Below are 24,567 nucleotides of genomic sequence, written 5' to 3' on the forward strand. Positions count from 1 at the left end.
CAGAAGCATTATGCCATGTTATATGAACCTGACTGTAACTGTAGGTAAGGACGTCGACAGCATCGTGGTGAGAATTCATGCCATCCCACCTCCGGACTTCCTCAAACCAAGTCGCTTCCATCCTCAGAAGAACAACATCCGGACAGCCTGGTTTACCGGCCAAAATGCTCAACAGGGTAAATTTTTTTGGGGGGGGAAGGAATCAGCATTTTGTGTTCTTTTACTTGAAGCCTTTAACTGTTTGTTTCTTTCAGAAATCACTGAACCTCCGACTCCTCAGTATAACAGTACAGTGGTGGGGGATCACCTCCCTCGCTCACACCAGCAATTCCTCAGAGCACACTGTGATCAGTGTCCGGCCTTTCGAGATGGTGTGGCTCTGCTCAAAGTGTGGCTCAGACAGAGGGAGCTAGATAAGGTATGTAAAGTCTGATGAGTGTGTGTGTGCATGTGTTTTTGACTCTCTGATGATGAGCAGTGTTGAAATCCTTTGGTCTGAAGTGTGCTTTGCACGTTTCTTTAGGGTGCTGGATGTTTTGGCGGATTCCTGGCCTCCATGCTCTTGGCTTATCTTCTGTCCACACATAAAGTGGGTAAAACCATGAATGCCTACCAGCTGCTCAGAAATGCACTGCATTTCTTAGGTAAGTGTGTGCTTGCTATGAGTCACTTTGTTTGTTTGTTTGTTTGTTTGTTTTCAGGCTTGAAAATGACCATTTTTGCCTGACACTTATGGTTTAGCATCATATTAGATTTTCAATGGTCCCTGTCAGTTCCACGATGGGGAACCTGTTGCCCCTTTTCCACCAAAGCAGTGCCAGGGCTGGTTCGGGGCCAGTGCTTAGTTTGGAACCGGGTTTTCTGTTTCCACTGACAAAGAACTGGCTCTGGGGCCAGAAAAACTGGTTCCAGGCTAGCACCAACTCTCTGCTGGGCCAGAGGAAAGAACCGCTTACGTCAGCGGGGGGGCGGAGTTGTTAAGACCAACAACAATAACAAGACCGCGAAAGATCGCCATTTTTAAGCGACGAGAAGCAGCAGCTGTACAAACGCGAAGTCATCCATTATTATTATTGTTGTTGTTGCTGCTGCTGCTTCCGTGTTGTTTTTGCTTCGATACTTGTGCCAAGGTTTATGCAAACGTAACTGACGTATACAGCGACGTAACGATGTGGCTTCCCTTAGCACCGCGAGCTATGGAAAAGCAAACTGGTTCTCAGCTGGCTCGCAAGTTGAACGAGTTGTGAACCAGCACCAGCACTGGCCCCGAACCAGCCCTGGAACTGATTTGGTGGAAAAGGGGTATGTGTAGCCCTTTGATGGCACTTCTTGCGTATCTTCTGCCATAGACGGCAGCCTGGCTTCACGGAGTTGCATTCCCTCATAGAGCTGTGATCTCCAGGCCTGGTGGTCCAAGGAAGTTCTAAACCAGGACTGGCTCTCAAATCCAAAGAGTTTGAGATCTTCCTTAGTGCAATCTTTGTATCTCTTCCTTGGTCTTTCTCTAGAACATATGCCGTGTCTCAAATCTCCAAACAGCAATTGCTTGGGAATTCTGTTGTCATTACATGGCCAGCATCTCTTCCTTGGTCTTTCTCTAGAACATATGCCGTGTCTCAAATCTCCAAACAGCAATTGCTTGGGAATTTTGTTGTCATCCATCCGGGTTACATGGCCAAGCCATTGGATCCTGTTGCCTCTGAGAACGGTCTCCATCCTTGTTATTTTTGCCCGTTGCAGCACTTCAGTGTTGGTCATGCGCTGCCACCATTTCACGTTTAGGATCTGACGCGGAGATCTTTGATGAAACATCTCAAGATGGTGTATATGATGGGCTAAGGTGGGCCATGTTTCTGAGCCATAGAGAAGAGATAGCAGGACTATGGCTTTGCATACAGATAACTTGGTGCGTCTAGTGAGGCCTTTCTTCTCCCAGCACCTGGATCGTAAAGCATCAAAGGCTGCCGCACCTCAAGAAACTCTCCTCTGGATTGAGTGATGCGTCATCGGACATATTGCCTCCGAGATATGTGAATGTATGAGCACGCTTTTTTTGGAAGTGTATAACTGTTAAGTCGTTTTGCCGTGTTTTAAAATCGGTGCCACGTTAGCCTTGCAATGGCTACATTAGCTGTGCAGCTAACCGCTTCCTGCAGTTAGCCAGGTACTCTGTGCTACAAAACCAAAAAGCATGCAGCATGCTCTGTTATAATAGCCAATCAAAACAGTTTTTACAAAGACACCCACATTTTTTTTTTTAAGTCACTCGTTCATTTTATTTGTTTGTTCAGTAAAAACCCAAACATTTGTTGAATTTATTTTATTTCCTCGCGTCGCACCTTAATGACGTCAGCGCGCGGTATTTTTCCCTTCGCGGTTTGTTCCTTCTCTCTCGCCATAGTAAGACACCCACATCCACTTGTTCTGACCCACTGGAGGTAGCGTCACAGTGCTGTTAGCCAATCAGAGGTAACACGTTTACATGTTATGAATATTAATGATAAGACCCGCCCCCACCCTCTACCCTTCCCCGCCTCCTGCTTCTCATTAGCAAAACGACACACTGGGAAAAGCGCTGAAATGGGGCTTTCTCCCAGGAGGCTATATCTACATGCCGAGGGGTCATTTCGAGAAAGGCTGTGGATATAACATCCGGAAACCTCCATGAGCCCATTTAAAGCATCAACAAACCACCATGCCATGGGACCTTTAATGGCTGGAGAATGGTCACACGGGACCTAAGGGGTGTTCACACGGCAACTTTTACTCCGGTGTAGCACCGGGGCTGCCCCGGTAGAGCGTTCACACGGTACAAAGTTATACCGGTGTAGCCCCTGAAAGCTGCTTAAACCGGTGCAAATCTAACCCTGCTCGGGAGGTGGTTTAAGAAATTTACTCCGGAGTAAATGCTAGTTTGCGGGGCAGCACCGATATAAAATGGGCCGTCTGAACGCTACAGGGGTAGACTCGCTACGCGTGAGGAGAGTTGATTACATACGGGCATTGCATAATTTTGCATCCTGGTATTTTGCGCTTCCAAAATGGCGAATATCAACAACAACAGAACTGCGTGTCTTCCAGTGTTGCCAGATTGTCAGTTTTAAGTGCATTTTGGTGGATTTGAACATATTTTGGGATGGAAAAAGTCAGCAATATCTGGCAACACTGGTGTCTTCATCCACGTTGTTTTCCCGGCGCTTGATGATGCCATGACAACCGGGAAAAGGAAGTACATTTTCACGCATGCGCATATTTCATTTCCGCATTATTACTATCGGAAATGATAGTAATAATGATAGGAAATGATGATAATAATAAAAGGAAATGATATCAAAACTTTATTACTATCAAAGGAAATGATAGTAATAAAGTTTTTGCTACTATAACACGGTCGCAGAAACTGCCGTGTGACCGCAAGTGGGGCTGCACCGGTGCTAACACGCTTCTCTCTAGTAAGCAGGGTTGTGACGTGTGAACGCTCCACAAAATTTACACCGGTGTAAGATATATCGCAACAAAATACATCGGTGCAGCATCGATGCAAATATGTGCCGTGTGAACAGGGCTCTACATTACCTCTGTCTTTGGTTTGCTGATTGTGAGACCCCAGGCGTTGCAAGTGTTATTCAATGCCATGACCCCTCCTGTAAGGATTCCGGGGTTGTCGTTACCAAGGCAACATCAGCATACAGGAAATCGTCAAGTTTTGTTGTTGCAACTGACTTGGTCTTGAGCCTCTGTAAGTTAAACAGTCTGCCATCGAGCTTGTGTTTGATTTCAATTCCAAACCCAGACATAGAGTTACGTGCATGACATAGGACAAGGGTAAAGAAGAGTATGAACAGTGTTGGTGCTAGTATGCATCCCTGTCGCAAGCCATTTGAGACTTTGAAAGATTCCGTGAGCTCCCCGCTAATGAGTACTCTAGCTTCCATGCCGAAATGGAAGCTTCTGATGATGTTGGTTAGTTTTGGGGATATGCCGATCTTCCTCAGCAGTACCCACGTAAGGGGTCTGTTCACTGTGTCAAATTAGCTTGGAAGGCTAAACTCTATTATTCTGTCCACATTTATTGGATATGAGCAATCACACGCTCTGACTGGCTACTCTACTACTAGGATATCAGCTCATATACCAGGCCTAGAAATTCATATATTTTTTTCACCAGCCAGCCGGACTACAACCCCGATTCCAAGAAAGTTGGGACAAAGTACAAATTGTAAATAAAAACGGAATGCAATAATTTACAAATCTCAAAAACTGATATTGTATTCACAATAGAGGGATTTCACTGACGTCACCCGAAACCGGAAGTAAGCAGACCCTGCGCCATTTTGGAAGACCAACAAACTCGTGATTAGGGGGAAATAACGGCAGCGATATGTGAACCCATGAGAATAAAGTGGAGTGGCAAACGACTTAAACAAACAAATCTGAGCTGTTTTATTTATGATTTATTGGCCCAACAGTAGACTTGAAAGAAACCTGTGTGAGACTTGGCAAAAAACTGTGGATATAATGGATAAGTCTGTGCATGATCTGTGGACACTTTGAGGTAAGCAACCGCAAGAAATTCAGATTTAAAACATGCTAAATTGGCCCCAAGTTGATACCTGGATGAGGAGCAAGCCTCCCAGACTTCTACAATTTAATAATAATAATAATAATAATAATAATTTAGGATGGTTTGGGGCTTGCTCTCTCTCCTATTATATAAATAAAGCATAGTTGTTGTGTAGGCATATATCATAAATACATATGTATAATGGATAAATTAACCTAAATTATGGATACCTTAATAGTAACAAAAAGTATTAATTTTTCAACTGAAAAGATATATTATTAAAAGATAAACAAGATTACCTTGGCCATAACTATGTGTAGGTTATTCTTAATAATAGCTGTAATATCACGAACCAAGCCATTAACAACATAATTGTAAGCCTGTAGCCCTTTGTAGGCCTTCAAGTCATCAGCAGTGTAGGCACTGGGTGTAAACAACAAATAGTTTACAATGTCTGGGTAGCAAACAGATGGCAGAATTGGTGTCCGGTCCTCCTTATGTTTCCATTCTCCCTTGCCGCGAGTCTTATCATATGGGTCAAACCCATCAATCACAGCGAGTTTCTCCACATACCGTGCCCTTTCTGCAGCTGGTAATGTACTCGCATAACCAGAATTATCAGCCATCATGTCACTTTACTCTCGCTCGTACTTTGTTTTATATTGTGAGTGCATGTACTTGGTCTTCCAATATGGCGCCTAACAAAATCTCGCGGCGCGGTGACGTCATGTGAAAGGGGTCTATAGAACATAGACAACATATCAAATGTCGAAAGTGAGACATTTTGAAATTTCATGCCAAATATTGGCTCATTTGAAATTTCATGACAGCAACACATCTCAAAAAAGTTGGGACAGGGGCAATAAGAGGCTGGAAAAGTTAAAGGTACAAAAAAGGAACAGCTGGAGGACCAAATTGCAACTCATTAGGTCAATTGGCAATAGGTCATTAACATGACTGGGTATAAAAAGAGCATCTTGGAGTGGCAGCGGCTCTCAGAAGTAAAGATGGGAAGAGGATCACCAATCCCCCTAATTCTGCGCTGACAAATAGTGGAGCAATATCAGAAAGGAGTTCGACAGTGTAAAATTGCAAAGAGTTTGAACATATCATCTACAGTGCATAATATCATCAAAAGATTCAGAGAATCTGGAAGAATCTCTGTGCGTAAGGGTCAAGGCCGGAAAACCATACTGGGTGCCCGTGATCTTCGGGTCCTTAGACAGCACTGCATCACATACAGGCATGCTTCTGTATTGGAAATCACAAAATGGGCTCAGGAATATTTCCAGAGAACATTATCTGTGAACACAATTCACCGTGCCATCCGCCGTTGCCAGCTAAAACTCTATAGTTCAAAGAAGAAGCCGTATCTAAACATGATCCAGAAGCGCAGACGTCTTCTCTGGGCCAAGGCTCATTTAAAATGGACTGTGGCAAAGTGGAAAACTGTTCTGTGGTCAGACGAATCAAAATTTGAAGTTCTTTATGGAAATCAGTCTCGCCGTGTCATTCGGACTAAAGAGGAGAAGGACGACCCAAGTTGTTATCAGCGCTCAGTTCAGAAGCCTGCATCTCTGATGGTATGGGGTTGCATTAGTGCTTGTGGCATGGCCAGCTTACGCATCTGGAAAGACACCATCAATGCTGAAAGGTACACTATATTGCCAAAAGCATTTGCTCACCCATCCAAATTATTGGAATCAGGTGTTCCAATCACTTCCATGGCCACAGGTGTATAAAATCAAGCACCTAGGCATGCAGAATGTTTTTACAGTTTGGAGCTGGCCCCTTCCTCTTCCAACATGACTGTGCACCAGTGCACAAAGCAAGGTCCATAAAGACATGGATGACAGAGTCTGGTGTGGATGAACTTGACTGGCCTGCACAGAGTCCTGACCTCAACCCAATAGAACCCCTTTGGGATGAATTAGAGCGGAGACTGAGAGCCAGGCCTTCTCGTCCAACATCGGTGTGTGTGACCTCACAAATGCCCTTCTGGAAGAATGGTCAAAAATTCCCATAAACACACTCCTAAACCTTGTGGACAGCCTTCCCAGAAGAGTTGAAGCTGTTCTAGCTGTAAAGGGTGGACCGACGTCATATTGAACCCTATGGATTAGGAATGGGATGTCACTTAAGCTCATATGTGAGTCAAGGCAGGTGAGCCAATACTTTTGGCAATATAGTGTATATCCAGGTTCTAGAGCAGGGGTCACCAAACTTTTTTCTCTGGGGGCCACATTGTCGTTCCTGACTGTGATGGGGGGCCGGGGTCGGGTCAGCTATATCACATAGAATTGTATAACCCAGACAAATATGACCACCAGCAGGCCTCATTGTGTAGTAGAGATTACTAGCCTGGCACGGCCATCCACACTCCTATATCCACACTACTATATCCATACTACTATATCAACACTTGATTCCTGGCACATATTTGTTTATCTTTACTAGTGGTTTGCAAAAGTAGTAATCAAGTCTTCACACTTTGTTTTAATTTGAAATACCACTGATATTCCATTTATTTATTTTCTAATAAAAATAATATCAAAGCTGTCAAGGTAAGAAACATCTACCTAGTTGAGGTGATTGACACTGGCAAAGGTGAGTGGAAAATTATAAATTGTAGGTAAGCCTGTTGATATTATTAATAATATTAATAATAATTGTATGCAGCACTTAATAAAGGTCAAATAAATAGGCCTATAAAATAAATACATTTTAAAAAACAGTGAAATTATAATAATATGAGCAATAGATCAATAGATCACAGCAGTTGTGCTGTGTCCTGCACGTCATTGCTCTCATCCATCGCCAAAGCAAAAAAACTCGAATTCTGACGCTCTCTCATTCAGCTGGTCATACACGTTGTCCCCCAAATCTTCGGTTCGCCTGGTCTTTAGGTGCTCACCGCGTTGAGCGCATCCTTCTTGTCGGGACACACCTCCTCGGCCACAGCAAGCATGCATACTTTAACAAAGTCCCCATCACTAAACGGCTTTCCATGGGTAGCTAGTAGGTGGGCTACCTTATAGCGAGCTCGGACAGCAGCCTGGTTGATCTGGGTTTGGCGAAGGAATACATTCTGTTGTGCAGCCAGTCCGCATTTCATCCTCCGAATCCTGCCTTCTCTTGTTTGCCCTCGCAAACTAGCATACTCTTTGTGGCATAGTTCGAATTACGTGGGAGCCAATGGGAGCTGAGCTCCCATTCCCTCAGGCTCCCATGAAAGAAGCAAACTTAATTTTCTGTGGAAGTCTCTCAAATACGTCATATATCACCATAATAAGCTTGAATAGCCTATATCACCATATAAATATAAATAAAACTCATTTCATTTCCGATCACCATGCAGCCATAACTTTAGGGGTGTTCACACGGCAACTTTTACTCCGGTGTAGCACCGGGGCTGCCCCGGTAGAGCGTTCACACGGTACAAAGTTATACCGGTGTAGCCCCTGAAAGCTGCTTAAACCGGTGCAAATCTAACCCTGCTCGGGAGGTGGTTTAAGAAATTTACTCCGGAGTAAATGCTAGTTTGCGGGGCAGCACCGATATAAAACGGGACGTCTGAACGCTACAGGGGTAGACTCGCTACGCGCGAGGAGAGTTGATTACATACGGGCATTGCATAACTTGCATCCTGGTATTTTGCGCTTCCAAAATGGCGAATATCAACAACAGAACTGCGTGTCTTCCAGTGTTGCCAGATTTGGCAGTTTTAAGTGCATTTTGACGGATTTGAACATATTTGGGGATGGAAAACGTCAGCAATATCTGGCAACACTGGTGTCTTCATCCACGTTGTTTTCCCGGCGCTTGGTGATGCCATGACAACCGGGAAAAAGAAGTACATTTTCACGCATGCGCATATTTCATTTCCGCATTATTACTATCGGAAATGATAGTAATAATGATAGGAAATGATAGTAATAAAAGGAAATATCAAAACTTTATTACTATCAAAGGAAATGATAGTAATAAAGTTTTTGCTACTATAACACGGTCGCAGAAACTGCCGTGTGACCGCAAGTGGGGCTGCACCGGTGCTAACACGCTTCTCTCTAGTAAGCAGGGTTGTGACGTGTGAACGCTGCGCAAAATTTACACCGGTGTAAGATATATCGCAACAAAATACATCGGTGCAGCATCGATGCAAATATGTGCCGTGTGAACACCCTATTTGTATTGAACGTGTTATTAAACCGCAACATGTACGGCTGTACTTCACCACCACACCACTATGCGCGCAAACTGAAATTTGCAGCCTGCGAAATCGAATGTGAAGTTAAGTCCGAAGAAGACTTGTCCTCTAGCTCACAACGATCTTCCTTTGTTTAACTATATATATATATATATATATATATATATATATATATATATATATATAATTTGATTAACTATATATATATATATATATATATATATATATATATATATATATATATATATATATATATATATATATATATATGCAACACCGTGTGTGTGTGGGTGCGTTCATGCGCGCGCCTGTGTGTGAAAGCTGTGCACTGCAGTGCGCAAAAGTGCGCTGGTCCAGGAGAGCGAGTATGCATTGCTTTTTTTTTTTTTAAATAGAGACCCCCATAGGGTCAAATTTATAATTCGAACCCTGCTTTGTGGCGGGTTTCATAGTGACGACGCAGATTATATTCTTTGAAAACCGGCACACTTTTTTTACATACAAGACAAACTGCACGGTCCTTACACTGAACGAAAAAATAATCGGTGGTCCACTGTTCTTTAAAAACTCTGCACTCTGTCAGCTTTTCACTGACCGCTAGCCATTTTGCTGTCCTGAACACTGACAGTTCTTTGCGCATGCGCTGCCTGTCACTGCTTGATCGCGAGCATATGACGAAAATTCGGAAAATATGAATAGTTCATTTTATAACTAAATATCAATTTTAATTGATAAAATCAACAAAATACAAGATGCAGACATGTTATTATTTGCCAAAAAGCAATTTAAAAAAATAGGCCATGACCACTTTTGGGGATTGCCTCATAGGGCCGGTTCAAGTGATGGGGGGCAGAGGGGCTGGGGGGCCGGTCAAAGGGGGGTGGCGGGCCGGATCTGGCCCGCGGGCCGTAGTTTGGTGACCCCTGTTCTAGAGCAACATATGCTCCCATCCAGACGATGTCTCTTTCAGGGAAGACCTTGCTTTTTCCAACATGAGAATGCCAAACCACATACTGCATCAATTACAGCATCATGGCTGCGTAGAAGAAGGGTCCGGGTACTGATCTGGCCAGCCTGCAGTCCAGATCTTTCACCCATAGAAAACATTTGGCGCATCATAAAATGGAAGATACGACAAAAAAGACCTAAGACAGTTGAGCAACTAGAATCCTACATTAGACAAGAATGGGTTAACATTCCTATCCCTAAACTTGAGCAACTTGTCTCCTCAGTCCCCAGACGTTTACAGACTGTTGTAAAGAGAAAAGGGGATGTCTCACAGTGGTAAACATGGCCTTGTCCCAACGTTTTTGAGATGTGTTGTTGTCATGAAATTTAAAATCACCTAATTTTTCTCTGTAAACTGAGAAAATGTATCATTTAAACGTTTGATATGTCATCTATGTTCTATTCTGAATAAAATATGGAATTTTGAAACTTCCACATCATTGCATTCAGTTTTTATTTACAATTTGTACTTTGTCCCAACTTTTTTGGAATCGGGGTTGTAGTTACCTCCCAAAGTAACTAGCCAAACAGAAAATCAACTCGCCAAAATTTGTTCATGTATGAATTTTACTTCTGTCAAAAATAACACAAAAGAGAGTAATTACCATTGTTCATGACTAATGTGCATTTATTTCAAGACCCGAGTATTTTGATACTGTTGTTAAATACATAAATGAGAACAACACAGAGCACCATAATATAATATCAACAAATAATAATATATTAGAAAACTTGGCAACTTGGTGTATGAGTATTGAAAACAAATATACTTACTATCATGACTATAGCACCCAAAATATGTCCAACATGCTTTCTGTATTTAACCATTTATGACCAAGAAAGCATTATGAGCTTCATATTGACTAGGAATCAACTTGAAAAAAATTAATTATTCCATAAAAATCGTATTGCAGCCAAGGCCTACCCTGCTCCCACGTTTGCTTATAAGTCCTTTGTCGTTTCTCCTTCTCGTACGCTTTATCGGCGGCCTTTTTCTCCTCTTCAGACCGAGGTCGCTTTGTCCCCGTCTCTGGCGGTTTCTGTACACCTTTCAGAAAATTCCACATTGCACCGTAGCTTTGGCAGATGTAGATGTAAACAACAACAAAAACACGTGTTTAAATGGGCGATAATGTGGCCACATCTATTGAATTTGATAACGTGATGTGGCAGCGGGGGCGTGGCCAAGCATCAGTCTGTGAATGGAGGGCGGAGTCAGGGAAGGTAAGTGGAGGAATCCTTGCTCCTGATAGGGATTAACCTGTGTTTGTGTGTCTTCCCCAGTGATCGCACCCTTTTAAAAGGAGAGGAGAGCAGAGAAAGGGAGCTCTCTCTCCCCAACCAGAACACGTGTGCTGGGAAGTGATAAAAGGCTGAAAAGCTAGCAATAAGTACTTCATTGAGAAGTCAATTCTGGCCTGCCGTGCTTCTGTGCTCCACCCACCTGGTCTAATACTACACGTGATTACCGCGATATTCAACAAGATGCGTTATATGCATGCGCAGTAGTGAAAAAACCGACAGCCTGACTTGTACATGATATGATTCGGAATTCTTCGGTATTTTCCGTCCTGTCGATAAACACATATGGCCCTTTTCCACTACCCTTTTTCAGCTCACTTCAGCTCGCTTCAGCTCACTTCAGCCCGACACGGCTCGCGTTTCGACTACCAAAAACCAGCACAACTCAGCTCGTTTCAGCCCTGCTTAGCCCCTAAAACTCGCACCATTTTGGAGTGGGGCTGAAGCGAGCCAAACCGTGCCGAGTGAGGCTAGGGGCGTGAGCAGACACTCACCTGTGCACTGATTGGTGAGGAGGAGTGTCCTCACATGCCCACACGCCCTGCGAGCACACTGGGATCTGTAAACACCGCAAACCCGGAAGGAGAAGAATTACGAGAATTATGAAGCCTTATGCGCCTCGCCTCATCTATACGCTCTTGCCAGTATCTGTTGGCGTTGTCGGTGACAACAAGCCACAGCACCAAGACCAGCAACACTAACGACTCCATGTCCTCCATGTTTATTGTTTACTATCCGGGTCGTGAGACTACCGCTGAAAAGGTCACTGAATCAGTGACATACAGAGCATCGTGGACGAGTTCGCGGAGCGCAAGGCTCGTCGTATGCCCTTCAAATAATGCGCGCAGTAGGCTATTGATGTTTTATTATGAGCCATGTACAGTATGTCGCCTAATGTTTTTTTGTTTGAGTTACATGTTCATTTGAAGGACTTAATGGACAAAATAACATAGTTGCACCCCGTAGTGTTGAAATTGGTAAACACAGTGCATTCAGTGAGGTTTGCACCGCCCTCCTTTTATTTCTGACTCTTCCTGTCACCGTTGCAACCTCTGAGCGCTCATTCGTATGCCCTTCAAATAATGTGCGCAGTATAGGCTATTGATGTTTTATTATGAGCCATGTACAGTATCCTAATGTTTTTTGTTTCTGAGTTACATGTTCGTTTGAAGGACTTGATGTACTAAATAACATAGTTGCACCCGGTAGTGTTGAAATTGGTAAACACCGCAGTTGCGGACATTTTGTAGCCTAAAATGATGTTATGATAAGCTTTAATAAAGGGCCCGGTCATTTGCCCCGCCCCCAGCCCGGCTCTGACTTGTTCCGCCACTGTCACTGATGTCACTGTTTGCGCTGCTTAACGACATCACGTGACGTCCACCCACTTTCGCTAACTCCACCCAATGTGTCCACCCACTTCCAGCCAGCACGGTTCAGCGCGGTTGTAGTCGAAATGCAACTCCAACAGCCCCGCTCAGCTCGACTCAGCACGGCACGGCTCAGCCGCGTTTGTAGTGGAAAAGCGGCAATAGATTAACACAGACACGGCACGCGCTTAATATGTGGCGGCTTTAGTTGACGGTGTGTCTGAATCTTTGCTTCGTATATATATTTTTTTATTTTCAACTAGCCAGCCGGGCTGGCTAGTGACAGGAATTACCCGCCAAGTGACAAATTAAGTCGCCTCGGGCGACCGGACCACCACGAATTTCGAGCCGTGTATACCATGAGTAGAGAAAAACAAAATGGCGGAGCATGCTGCTGAACCAACTGAGGACAAAATAAAAAAAAACCTCTACTCGAAAACAAAGCCACAAAAAAGCAACAAAATATGGAATAAAAGTATTTGGTCCTAAGCATGTATCTTAAATAAAAATGCTCCATTTCTCAAAATCCAGTGAATGTGGGTAGACGTATATTTAAGTTATTCCGCTCAATTTTGTCGTGCATGGATCATAGCCAACTTGGTGCTACGTGCCTCGTCATACGACTCAATTTCATGGAATAGCTGTTAAATATACGTCAATAGCACAACAAAGGAATATTATATCACATGGTCTCATAATAATGGCATAATAAGAAAGCTGTGGGGCAAACTGTTATTAGTGCACTTAAAGATAGATGGCTGCATTTGAGTTTTTCAAGTGAGTATTTCTTGACTGGATTCCTGCCATACTTCCTCTGAATCCCAACCATGTTTTCTGGTTTGTTCAAACTTCCATCCATCCATTATCTATAGCTGCTTATCCTGTTCTACAGGGTCGCAGGCAAGCTGGAGCCTATCCCAGCTGACTACAGGCAAAAGGCAGGGTACACCCTGGACAAGTCGCCAGGTCATCACAGGGCTGACACATAGACACAGACAACCATTCACACTCACATTCACACCTACGGTCAATTTAGAGTCACCAGTTAACCTAACCTGCATGTCTTTGGACTGTGGGGGAAACCGGAGCACCCGGAGGAAACCCACGCGGACACGGGGAGAACATGCAAACTCCACACAGAAAGGCCCTCGCCGGCCACGGGGCTCGAACCCAAGACCTTCTTGCCAGAGGTGCCAGTGCTAATCACTACGCCACTATGCTGCCCTTGTTCAAACTTATGGTTCTGTAATTTGATTGTACAGTGTGTAATTAGTCTGGTTATTTTTAGTTTTTTTTCCTAGGCATAATCAGGGGAGGAATTTTGATTGAGTAAATAGTCCACCTCGATTGCATTCACATTTCATATGCAGCTTGTTTATCACTGCTGATGATATGCTACTAATGTGGGATCAAATCAAGAACGTGTCACTCTTACCATGTGTTACCTAACATGACTATGGCTGCATGAATCTACAGTCTGGGCTAGAAAGAATTCAGCCCCAGCCTCACTTATTCATACCATTCTGTAACGCTGTACTGCACAAAAGTCTAAAATAATGGATTCCCCCCCCCCCCCCCCCCCCCCCCCCCCCCCCAGCTTCTACAGACCTGACAGAGAATGGAATTACCTTGGCGAAAAACCCAGATTCAAAAGCGGTGAGCGATCATCCCTGTAAAATTTTGATCAATATTTCATTTTTCGTCTCTTTGCACTGGGAACTGAGTGCCTCTCTGCTCCATCGTTAGCCTTCTCTGCCCGAGTTCCACCGTGCTTTCCAGGTGGTGTTTGTGGATCCCTCTGGCCACCTGAACATGTGTGCGGACATGACCGCTTGCACCTACAAACAGGTCAGCATTTTGAGAGGATCATTCTGAATGTTTTTTCTTGAGGCCGTGTATAAGAAAACATCTTCATGTTATTGGTCACTTAAAGCTTTCTGATTTGTTCACAGATCCAGCATGAGGCGTCTCTGTCGCTCCAGTTCTGGGATGATCCCACCCTAGATGGCTTCCAGGCTCTACTTATGACCCCCAAACCCATGATCAGGACATATGACAATGTTTATCAGTGAGTGTCCCACCGTTTCATGTCATCTCTGGAGCTCCTCTGGCATTGATGGCTAATTTGCGCAAGTTGTTGTTATGATGTTCAAGCTAAATGAGCTGGGGTTTTTTTTTCTTTCTCCCAGACTGAATGATTTGGTGACAATGCAAGCCTCCTGTAAAAAGCTGAGTCTCCTCAGCAGTCTCATGGACCACAGTGGGAACTACATTCTCACTGCGCTTCCCTTGATCCTGTCCCTTCTACAGCGAGGACTCGGGGACAGAATCCGCCTTCTGGCTCATTCACTGCCTCCAGACCCTGAGGTAAAACCAAAACCACTAAGTTTGGACATGGTTTTTGTGAATATAATTGCATTCGTTCATTTATTTACTTATAAATTATGCATAAAGAATACAAACAGGTGCAGCAAACCAGAGTATTTCCTTTTATTGTTAACTTTTTTTCTGTTTGGTGTTTCTTTGTATATGTTGCATGACGTGCATAACTATTTGGCACTCCTCATTAGTCTGTCATGACCATTAAGGCCTGGTCTTGACAAAATTCTTATTTATGATCACATATACAATATACATACACACGCACACACATGCCGATCAGCCATAAAATTAAAAACACCGACAGATGAAGTGAATTACATTGATTATTGTTACAGTGGCACCTGTCCGGGGTGGGATATATTAGCAGTGTTTTCGTCAGAAAAAACTTAAAGCCCTAAATTCTGGCATGATAAAACACAGACAATTGAGCGCCAACGGCGCGAAGCGAAACTGGGGGGGGGCATGCCCCCCCGGAAAATTTTTTGAAAATGGATGCTCTCAGGTGCATTTTCAGGGTCTCTGAGAGGTTTTAGATCCATGATTATAGGATAGATTTTAACAGTGCTTCAATGATTTCTGACCTAAATAGTATTAATGTATATACATTTGAAATTTCACCTTAAAGTTCAGCATGCAAGTTAAACTGTTTTGTTATAGATTACTTAGGTATACGATAGATTTGAAAATCTACGGGGATCCCTTGCACTTAATTATCTATGATCAAGTCGTGTTGTAACAAAAATGTGCATGAAAATATGAACAGCGGTTTGCTCCATCTTCTGCAACCCAATGAAGAGAATCGATCATCATGACCTCCTGTTGACCACAAAGGGATCTGAACCTAAGAACTGCCACCTTAAAATAAGTTGCTGTATTACTATAACTGTAATGATTTAGAATGTTTCGGATGCAATTACCGTAATACATGTATAACTAAGATGCACTGAAAAGAAAAGTAAGGCAACTGCATATTATAAAGTTTAAATTTTGGCACTTTATTAAATGGACTAGATTAAGATTAAAACATATTTAAAGGAAAAGCAAACTTAATTCATACATTTAAGTTTGCAGAAAGATTATGTACTTATAAACACATTCATGAAGAGATTGTGTTAATAAGTGTCAAATGTAACATAATTGTGAATAATAATGCTAAGCGTATTTGGCAGTGTGATGTCACTGTGAGCCTTTAACGAAAGAATAATCCGGAGCCGCCTTTTGTTAAATGGATCCCAGTGACATCACACTGCCAAAAATGCTTATGATGATTATTTGAAATTGTTATATTTGACACATCTGGACAACTTCACTTCGTGAGAGTGTTTATAGGTACATAATCTTTCTGCAAACCCAAACTAATGAATTAAGTTTTCTACTCCTTTAAAGCAGATTAATTCTCCTTGGCTTTTGCTTGGCCCAATGTTGGGCAACCCTCTCATAGTCCATCTCGCTGTCATCCATGCTGATGTGGATTAATTTGTCCAGCGAGTCTTCTCCTAGCTTATGAAAGTCAGTCGGCTTTGTCTGTCTGGTGCGGGACAACATCGGCAGCCAATGAGATCGCTTATAATGAATCGGAAACTTCCGGGATGTTTGACGTTTTCTTTCGATATTTTTATTGGACGGTTTGAACACGTGATCTTGACATAGCCAACAGATTAGTTTGTTTACATCATACCACGCGGACATATTACTTTGACAGAATCAACACAAACATTGGAAAAAAAGACCGCTTGTTTAACACAAATATCAATCAATATGTAAATGGATCTGTTATTTGTTCTCCTATCTATCTAGTTACTTGTGGGTAGGAAATTTAACGTATCGGTGTAAATCTAAGCGTATCAGCAGGTAGAAGCGTATCGGGCCCGATACGTTAAAACGCTTTGGGGAAAACCATGTATTAGGCAGGAAGAGAACAGTCAGTTCTTGAAGTTGATGTGTTGGAAGCAGGAAAAATGGGCAAGTGTAAGGATCTAAGCAACTGACGAGGGCCAAATTGTGATGTCTAAATGGCTGGGTCTGAGCATCTCCAAAATGGCACATCTTGTGGGGTGTTCCTGGTATGCAGTACCTACCAAAAGTGCTCCAAGGAAGGACGACCAGTGAACCGGTGACAAGGTCATGGGTGTTGAAGGCTCACTGATTTGTATGGGGCACGAAAGCTGGCCCAGATGGTCCAATCCCACAGAAGAGCACAAACTGCTGAAAAAGTTAATGCTGGAGAAAACAGAAAGGTGTCAGCATTCACTTTTTCAGCAGTTTGTGGGATTGGACTGTGTGGGCTGGCCTTCGTGCCCCATACGAATCAGTGAGCCTTCGATACCTATGACCCTGTCACTGGTATATATTGCATAGACACGAGTGTTTTCCTGGGAAATACACCACTCATGTTTTTCATATGAGCTACATCCAGGACATCGAGAACTATGACCGTGATGTATCTTCAGTCGTGAGGAAATCGATGAATTGTTTCGATAAATTTGGGAAATTTTTGTCTGGATGCGTCTAAATAATAAAAAGAAAATCACACGTTGGCATGAAGATATGAAGTTTATCTTCTCGTGTTGAAAATCTCACATTTTTCATACGGAATACGTCGTGGATCTGAGCGACATATTTAAATAATATTGGCTGGCGGTGAGTGGTATATCAGATGTATTCCATTCACCTAGCATGATATTGAACAAGCCGAAGATGAGTAGCTGAATGGAATATATCTGGTATACCACAAAGAAGTGTCAGCTATTATTATTATTATTATTATTATTATAAGGCGGCACGGTGGTGTAGTGGTTAGCGCTGTCGCCTCACAGCAAGAAGGTCCTGGGTTTGAGCCCCGGGGCCGGCGAGGGCCCTTCTGTGTGGAGTTTGCATGTTCTCCCCGTGTCCGCGTGGGTTTCCTCCGGGTGCTCCGGTTTCCCCCACAGTCCAAAGACATGCAGGTTAGGTTAACTGGTGACTCTAAATTGACCGTAGGTGTGAATGTGAGTGTGAATGGTTGTCTGTGTCTATGTGTCAGCCCTGTGATGACCTGGCGACTTGTCCAGGGTGTACCCCGCCTTTCGCCCGTAGTCAGCTGGGATAGGCTCCAGCTTGCCTGCGACCCTGTAGAAGGATAAAGCGGCTAGAGATAATGAGATGAGATGAGATTATTATTATTATACATACACATTCCTTTCGGGTCTTCAACACGTCTTTCTCTTTCAAAATTCTCTCAAAATCTTCTGTATTTAACAAAGCAAACCTGGCAGTCATGTTTGTTTACAAATTGTCTCAGTCACTTGCTAGCGCGGAAGTTTTGTGTGTAATACGTCTCTTATGGCGTTTTCAGTTCACTGCGACAGCTTACTGCAGACGCCACCAGCAGAACAAAGAAATGCCTTGGCACATGCGCAGCGGAAAACTGTCATTGTATATTCACATCAGCTCCGACATGTGACGTCATGTCTTGACAACCATGCAGTATCATAAACCATATTCAACGCTCATTCTCCATTGGGTAGAGTGGTGTAATATACATAGGATAAGCGATATGCTAATAATATTGCATGCTATCAAACTAAATGAATGAAACCCGCTAGAAGGGAATAGAACACGTTTTCATTCCATGGAAAAAGTGTCCTGTATGTATAATAAATGTTATTTACCAGCTGGGCGGTCCGTATCGTGAAATACCGTGACCAAGGTCTTGAAAGTAAGGCAAAGGCAAAATTTATTTATATAGCGCATTTCATACTTAGAAAGCAATTCAATGTGCTTAACAGAATAAAAAGAACTAAAATAACAACAAAAAGAGTAAACCTTCTAAAATTAGAAGGTATAAAATTTAAATAAAAACAGTATCAAAGACGTAAAACCCTTAGACACAAGACTTTATCAAAAGAAAATATAATAGTTTAAAAAAAAAAAGTCAGCACAAAGCATCTGAAAACAATTTTGTCTTCAGTTTTGGTTTTAAAACTAGAAACAGTTTGGGCTTTCTTAACATCCAGTGGGAGCTTGTTCCAGAGTCGAGCCGCATAGCAGCTAAAAGCTGCTTCACCACTACCAGAGTTCACAAAAGGTTGAGCTAAATTAAAATTTTCCTGTGACCTCAGGGCTCTAGATTGAGTATGGATTTGACACGTCTGCTAAATAGCTTGGTCCCAACCCATTTAGCGCTTTAAAAACCAACAGCAGAACCTTAAAATCAATTCTATACGTAGGATACAGGAAGCCAGTGGGGGGACCTCAAGATGGGCGTAATGTGGTCATGTTTTCTTCTTTTTGTTAGGACTCTGGCTGCAGCGTTTTGTATCAGTTGAAGACACTTAATGAGTTTTTTCGGAAGGCCTGTTAAGAGGCCGTTGCAATAGTCAATTCTGCTTGACACAAAAGCATGCACCAGCTTTTCACGGTCATTTACTGACATGAAATCCCTTAATTCAGCAATGTTTTTCAAGTGATAAAAGCGGTTACCAAGTCAGCATTTTATGTGCGTATTAAAATTAAGGTCGTTGTCAAGAATGATGCCAAGATTTTTTTACATAATCTCGTGCTTTAAGTCCCTTTTGCTCTAGCAGTGCAGCTATCCTGAGCCTCTGATCTTTTTTCCCAAATATGATCACTTCAGTCTTCTCTGTGTTTAGCTTTAGGAAGTTGTGTGACATCCAGTCGTTAATTTGGTCAAGACAGAGGTGAAGGGACTCAAGGGGGGGGGGGTCATCATTAGGTGATAGGGCCAGATAGAGTTGCATATCATCGGCATAACTATGGTAACAAAAAGTTATCCTTAATGATTTGACCAAGTGGAAGCATATAGAGGTTGAATAAAAGTGGACCAAGGATCGATCCTTGGGGGACTCCACATGTCAGGGACCTTAATGTGGAGACATGGTTGCCGATGGCAACATAGAAACATCTATCCTGTAGGTAGGATCTCAGCCAACTGAGGACCATGCCGGAGAAACCAACCCAGTGCTCTAGGCGATGCAGTAATATGCCATGATCAATAGTATCAAATGCTGCGCTGAGGTCAAGTAGCACCAGAACAGAGGTTTTACCTGCGTCAGTGTTTAGGCAGATGTCATTAACAACTTTTAATAAGAGCTGTTTCTGTGCTATGATTCGCTCTGAAGCCAAACTGGAGCTTGTCGAAGCAGTTATTTGATGTTAAAAATGTAGTCAATTGATTAAAAACTATTTTCTCAACAATCTTCCCAATAAAAGGTAGATTGGAGATGGGTCTATAATTGTTTAGAGCTGAGACATCTAAGTTACTCTTCTTAAGTAGTAGCTTTACAACTGCTGTTTTGAGACACTGGGGGAAAGTACCTGTTTGCAGTGATGTGTTAACAACCTGCAATACATCAGGTATAATAAGGTGAAGCACAGATTTTAGAAAGCTAGTAGGCATAATGTCAAGTTCAGATGTAGAGGAACTAAGATTAAGTATAGTCTTATCGAGAGTTCCCTTATCAATAAGGCTAAAGTTTGACATTAACGTATAGACATGGGCGGCACGGTGGTGTAGTGGTTAGCGCTGTCGCCTCACAGCAAGAAGGTCCGGGTTCGAGCCCCGTGGCCGGCGAGGGCCTTTCTGTGCAGAGTTTGCATGTTCTCCCCGTGTCCGCGTGGGTTTCCTCCGGGTGCTCCGGTTTCCCCCACAGTCCAAAGACATGCAGGTTAGGTTAACTGGTGACTCTAAATTGACCGTAGGTGTGAATGTGAGTGTGAATGGTTGTCTGTGTCTATGTGTCAGCCCTGTGATGACCTGGCGACTTGTCCAGGGTGTACCCCGCCTTTCGCCCATAGTCAGCTGGGATAGGCTCCAGCTTGCCTGCGACCCTGTAGAACAGAATAAAGCGGCTAGAGATAATGAGAATGAGACGTATAGACGCCTCTCTTAGGAGGTGATTTATGTGGACATATCACTTACAACTGAACCGTTATGTGCCCTCTTATTGTCTCAATCTTACCCATAAAAAAGGATGCGAACTCGTTGCATTTATCGGTTGAGAGAAACTCGGGTGCAAATTTTGGTGGGGGGCTTAATAATTTCTCAACTGTAGAAAAAAGCACACGAGCATTGTTCAAATTTTTGTTGATGATGTTGGAAAAATAAGACTGTCTTGCTTTGGAAATTTCAAAATTATATAGGCAGAGCATGTTTTTCTGGGTTTGGTAGTTTATTTGGAGTTTAGATTTGTGCCATTTTCTCTCTCTTTCTGCACGGTCTCTTTAGCTCTTTTACTGCTGGATGCAATTTCCATGGTGCTTTTTGCCTACCTGTGACTTTTTTTAGTTTTGTGGGGGCAATGTTATCCATAATATGAGACATTTTTGTGTTGAAGTTGCTGAGCAGATTGTTTACATCAGTTGAGTCTGAAGTTTGACTAGGACTAGATGTTTGTGATAATGCAAGCTCAAAAAGAGCAGCAGTGTTCGCATTTATGGACCTTTTTTTCAGTTGTTGATCTGTTTTGCACATTAGGGAACATATCTCATTATCTCTAGCCGCTTTATCCTTCTACAGGGTCGCAGACAAGCTGGAGCCTATCCCAGCTGACTACGGGCGAAAGGCGGGGTACACCCTGGACAAGTCGCCAGGTCATCACAGGGCTGACACATAGACACAGACAACCATTCACACTCTCATTCACACCTACGGTCAATTTAGAGTCACCAGTTAACCTAACCTGCATGTCTTTGGACTGTGGGGGAAACATGAGCACCTGGAGGAAACCCACACGGACACGGGGAGAACATGCAAACTCCGCACAGAAAGGCCCTCGCCGGCCACGGGGCTCGAACCCGGACCTTCTTGCTGTGAGGCGACAGCGCTAACCACTACACCACCGTGCCGCCCATTAGGGAACATACAAACATAAAAAAAAAAAAAATGGTCGGACAATGCCATGTCCACAATATTTTAAAGAGACACTAAGACCCTTTGTAATAACCAGGTCTAGGGTGTAGCCATGTGAGTGTGTTGGTCCTTGCACATGTTGTGTTAGGCTAAAAGTGTCCATTAGTGTGATGAATTCTTTGGCTTTGGATTTACCTGGTTCATCAATATGTAAGTTAAAGTCCCCTGATATAATAATACAGTCAAAGTCTAAACAAATAGCTGACAGCAATTCACCAAATTCATCAAGAAAGACTTGAGCTGAGAGACTTGGAGGCCTATAAACAGTCAATAATAGAATATTTGGGGAGCACTGAATAAGTGCACATAAATATTCAAATGATGTGAAGTCACCAAAGGTAGCCTGTTTACACTGAAAACAGGCTTTAAAAATGTTGACAATCCCGCCTCCTCTTTTATTTGTACGGACAGCGCTAAGGAAGTTATAATTAGGAGGAGCGGATTCAATGAGGGTAATAGCATTCTTTGATGGATCAAGCCATGTTTCAGTTAGAAGCAGGAAGTCAATTTCATGTGTACAGATAAGCTCATTGACTAAAAATGACTTATTTGAGAGAGGCCGTATGTTTAGAAGTGCTAGTCTAGCTTTGAGGGGTGAAGAGGGGTAAGGTGCAGAAACAGATGAATGAAGTGGTATAGGAATAAGGTTCATGGTGTTTACTCCACAGTTTGAACGGGTGTGGAATTTTCTACGTTGTCCCACCACTGAGATAGAACAAGCAGAAGCAGTCGGGGTCAGGACTTTGGGAGACCACAAGAGGGCGTCAGTTCTCAAGCTGGCGTTCTGGTAAACCGGAATCTGGGGAATGAGGGAGGGTGTTTCCGGAACGTGATTCAATGATAGTCACTTACAGTAGTCACGTTTTTGGTGATGTGCACGATGTGCTGAATGTTAGCTGCTAGGTGTCGCGAGCTTAAAGTGCCATTCCACCATTGGATGTGTTCTGTGGCATAAAATGCAATATATTTTATGACAACATGGCTAGACAGAGAAATCTTTTAGCTTCAAAATGATATATCAACCATAATTTTTTGACAACAAGTATATTAATTTTGTGACCAAAGTCACCTACCCTTTTAATTTCCGCGCGGTAGTGAAACGTGATGTCATCGGCAGGTTCCCCTTCTTGTGTACCACGTCACGTGTGACGTGGCACAGATTATCAGCAATGGCGGATAGAACGCGATTTCCACTTGTCGATTGCTGTGCCGATATTCACCATCGACCATCTCCTTTGGGCATCACTTGCCATTTTCCTTCGCTTCTTTTCCGAAGCTGACAATCGCATTCTATCCGCCATTGCTGATAATCTGTGCCACGTCACACGTGACGTGGTACACAAGAAGGGGAACCTGCCGATGACATCACGTTTCACTACCGCGCGGAAATTAAAAGGGTAGGTGACTTTGGTCGCGAAATTAATATACTTGTCGTTGTCAAAAAATTATGTTTGATATATCATTTTGAAGCTAAAAGATTTCTCTGTCTAGTCATGTTGTCATAAAATATACTGTATTTTATGCCAAAAAAATACATCCAATGGTGGAATGGCACTTTAAGGCACTGGGATGAAAGCCATCGCTGTTAAAGTCAGTACGGTTCCAGAAAAGGTTAAAATTGTCAATGAATTGTACATCATTTTTTCCCCACACCGTTTGAAGCCAGGTGTGGAGGCTAAGAATCCTGGTAAAAAGCCAATCCCCAAGCCCACACGTCGGAATCGGCCCAGAAATAAAAACTGCCTTGCCACATTGCCTAAAAAAGTCAAAAAGTCTGGAGAACTCGACTTTTGTGAGTTCAGACTGATGGCGAGATGTTTCATTTGTTCCAGCATGAACTATAATCCTAGTCACAGTGGTTGGGAGTGAGGGAAGGAGCTCCTGTACTTTTTGAAGAACAATGGGGATTGTGGCACCGGGGAGACAATAAGTGACTGCATCGAAGAAACGTACATGTTTAATTATGGAGTCACCTATTATTAGTGTTGTTGTGGGAAACAGAAGGGGGATGGCTAAATGGGCACAGAAAGTACTGAGCAAGGCCCTCTAGGCCGAGGTCAGTATTCAAGGCCGAGGTCACGGTATTTCACCATACGGACCGACCTTAAGCTGGTAAATAATATATTAATTTTTTTTCTTTACCAAATTCTAACAGAAACCAGGAGCACCCGAAAGGGAAAACCGAGGCGAGCCACCATTTTGAATCCTCATTCACGGCTGTAATGCAAATGGCTTCCTCCTTGATATACAAGTGCACTTCCATGGCAGGGAAAAAAACTACATTTTGCCGCCTATGTAGTCCCCTATTTATACAAATAGGAGTCATTCAGGATTCAGCCATGTTTTTGCTCGGCGTTAAAAACAGTTACAGGTTTTAGCTTTCTCCTGAAATGTTTTCTTTTATTTCGTCTTCCTCAGGGTAGTAAAACTCGCTTTCGCTGTGAACACTGTCGTTATCGCTATCCATGCTGTAAAATTAATGCTATTCTCCTGAGAAATGCGAAAATAAATGTTGACAAAAATTGCTACCATGTTTATTGTTGTGAACGAGCAAGTCGCCAGAGATCCGTAACTGGAGTCCGTACCGTAGGATACAGACCCGCTCGCCAGCCAATCAGAGCGCAGGATTTGATGGAAACTGGACCGCGAAAAAAAGAATTCCCAATATTTCACTCTGATGATGTCACTCCCAGTGTTTTCCCACTGACTAGATGTGTGGTTCGGAATTAAAATTCTTTTGATTTTAACTTTTGTTTTTTTGGTTTTTTTTGTGTGGATGTGTCTACATAAAATAAAGAACATTTACATGATGGTGCAAAGATAT

General features: G+C 43.0%; 1 protein-coding gene across 1 annotated transcript in view; it reads left to right on the top strand.

The window, feature by feature from the left end:
* nol6 (nucleolar protein 6 (RNA-associated)) overlaps positions 1-24,567 on the top strand; it is a 73,503-nt gene that overhangs the window by 17,139 nt on the left and 31,797 nt on the right. Inside the window, exons 6-12 of the mRNA XM_060906956.1 lie at positions 45-176; positions 255-418; positions 524-644; positions 14,049-14,107; positions 14,198-14,299; positions 14,404-14,519; positions 14,641-14,818. Of these exons, the coding sequence (XP_060762939.1) occupies positions 45-176; positions 255-418; positions 524-644; positions 14,049-14,107; positions 14,198-14,299; positions 14,404-14,519; positions 14,641-14,818 (872 nt within the window). The remainder of the gene's footprint in view (positions 1-44; positions 177-254; positions 419-523; positions 645-14,048; positions 14,108-14,197; positions 14,300-14,403; positions 14,520-14,640; positions 14,819-24,567) is intronic.

This window comes from Neoarius graeffei, chromosome 24 (assembly GCF_027579695.1).
Source record: "Neoarius graeffei isolate fNeoGra1 chromosome 24, fNeoGra1.pri, whole genome shotgun sequence".
Lineage (NCBI taxonomy): Eukaryota > Metazoa > Chordata > Actinopteri > Siluriformes > Ariidae > Neoarius > Neoarius graeffei.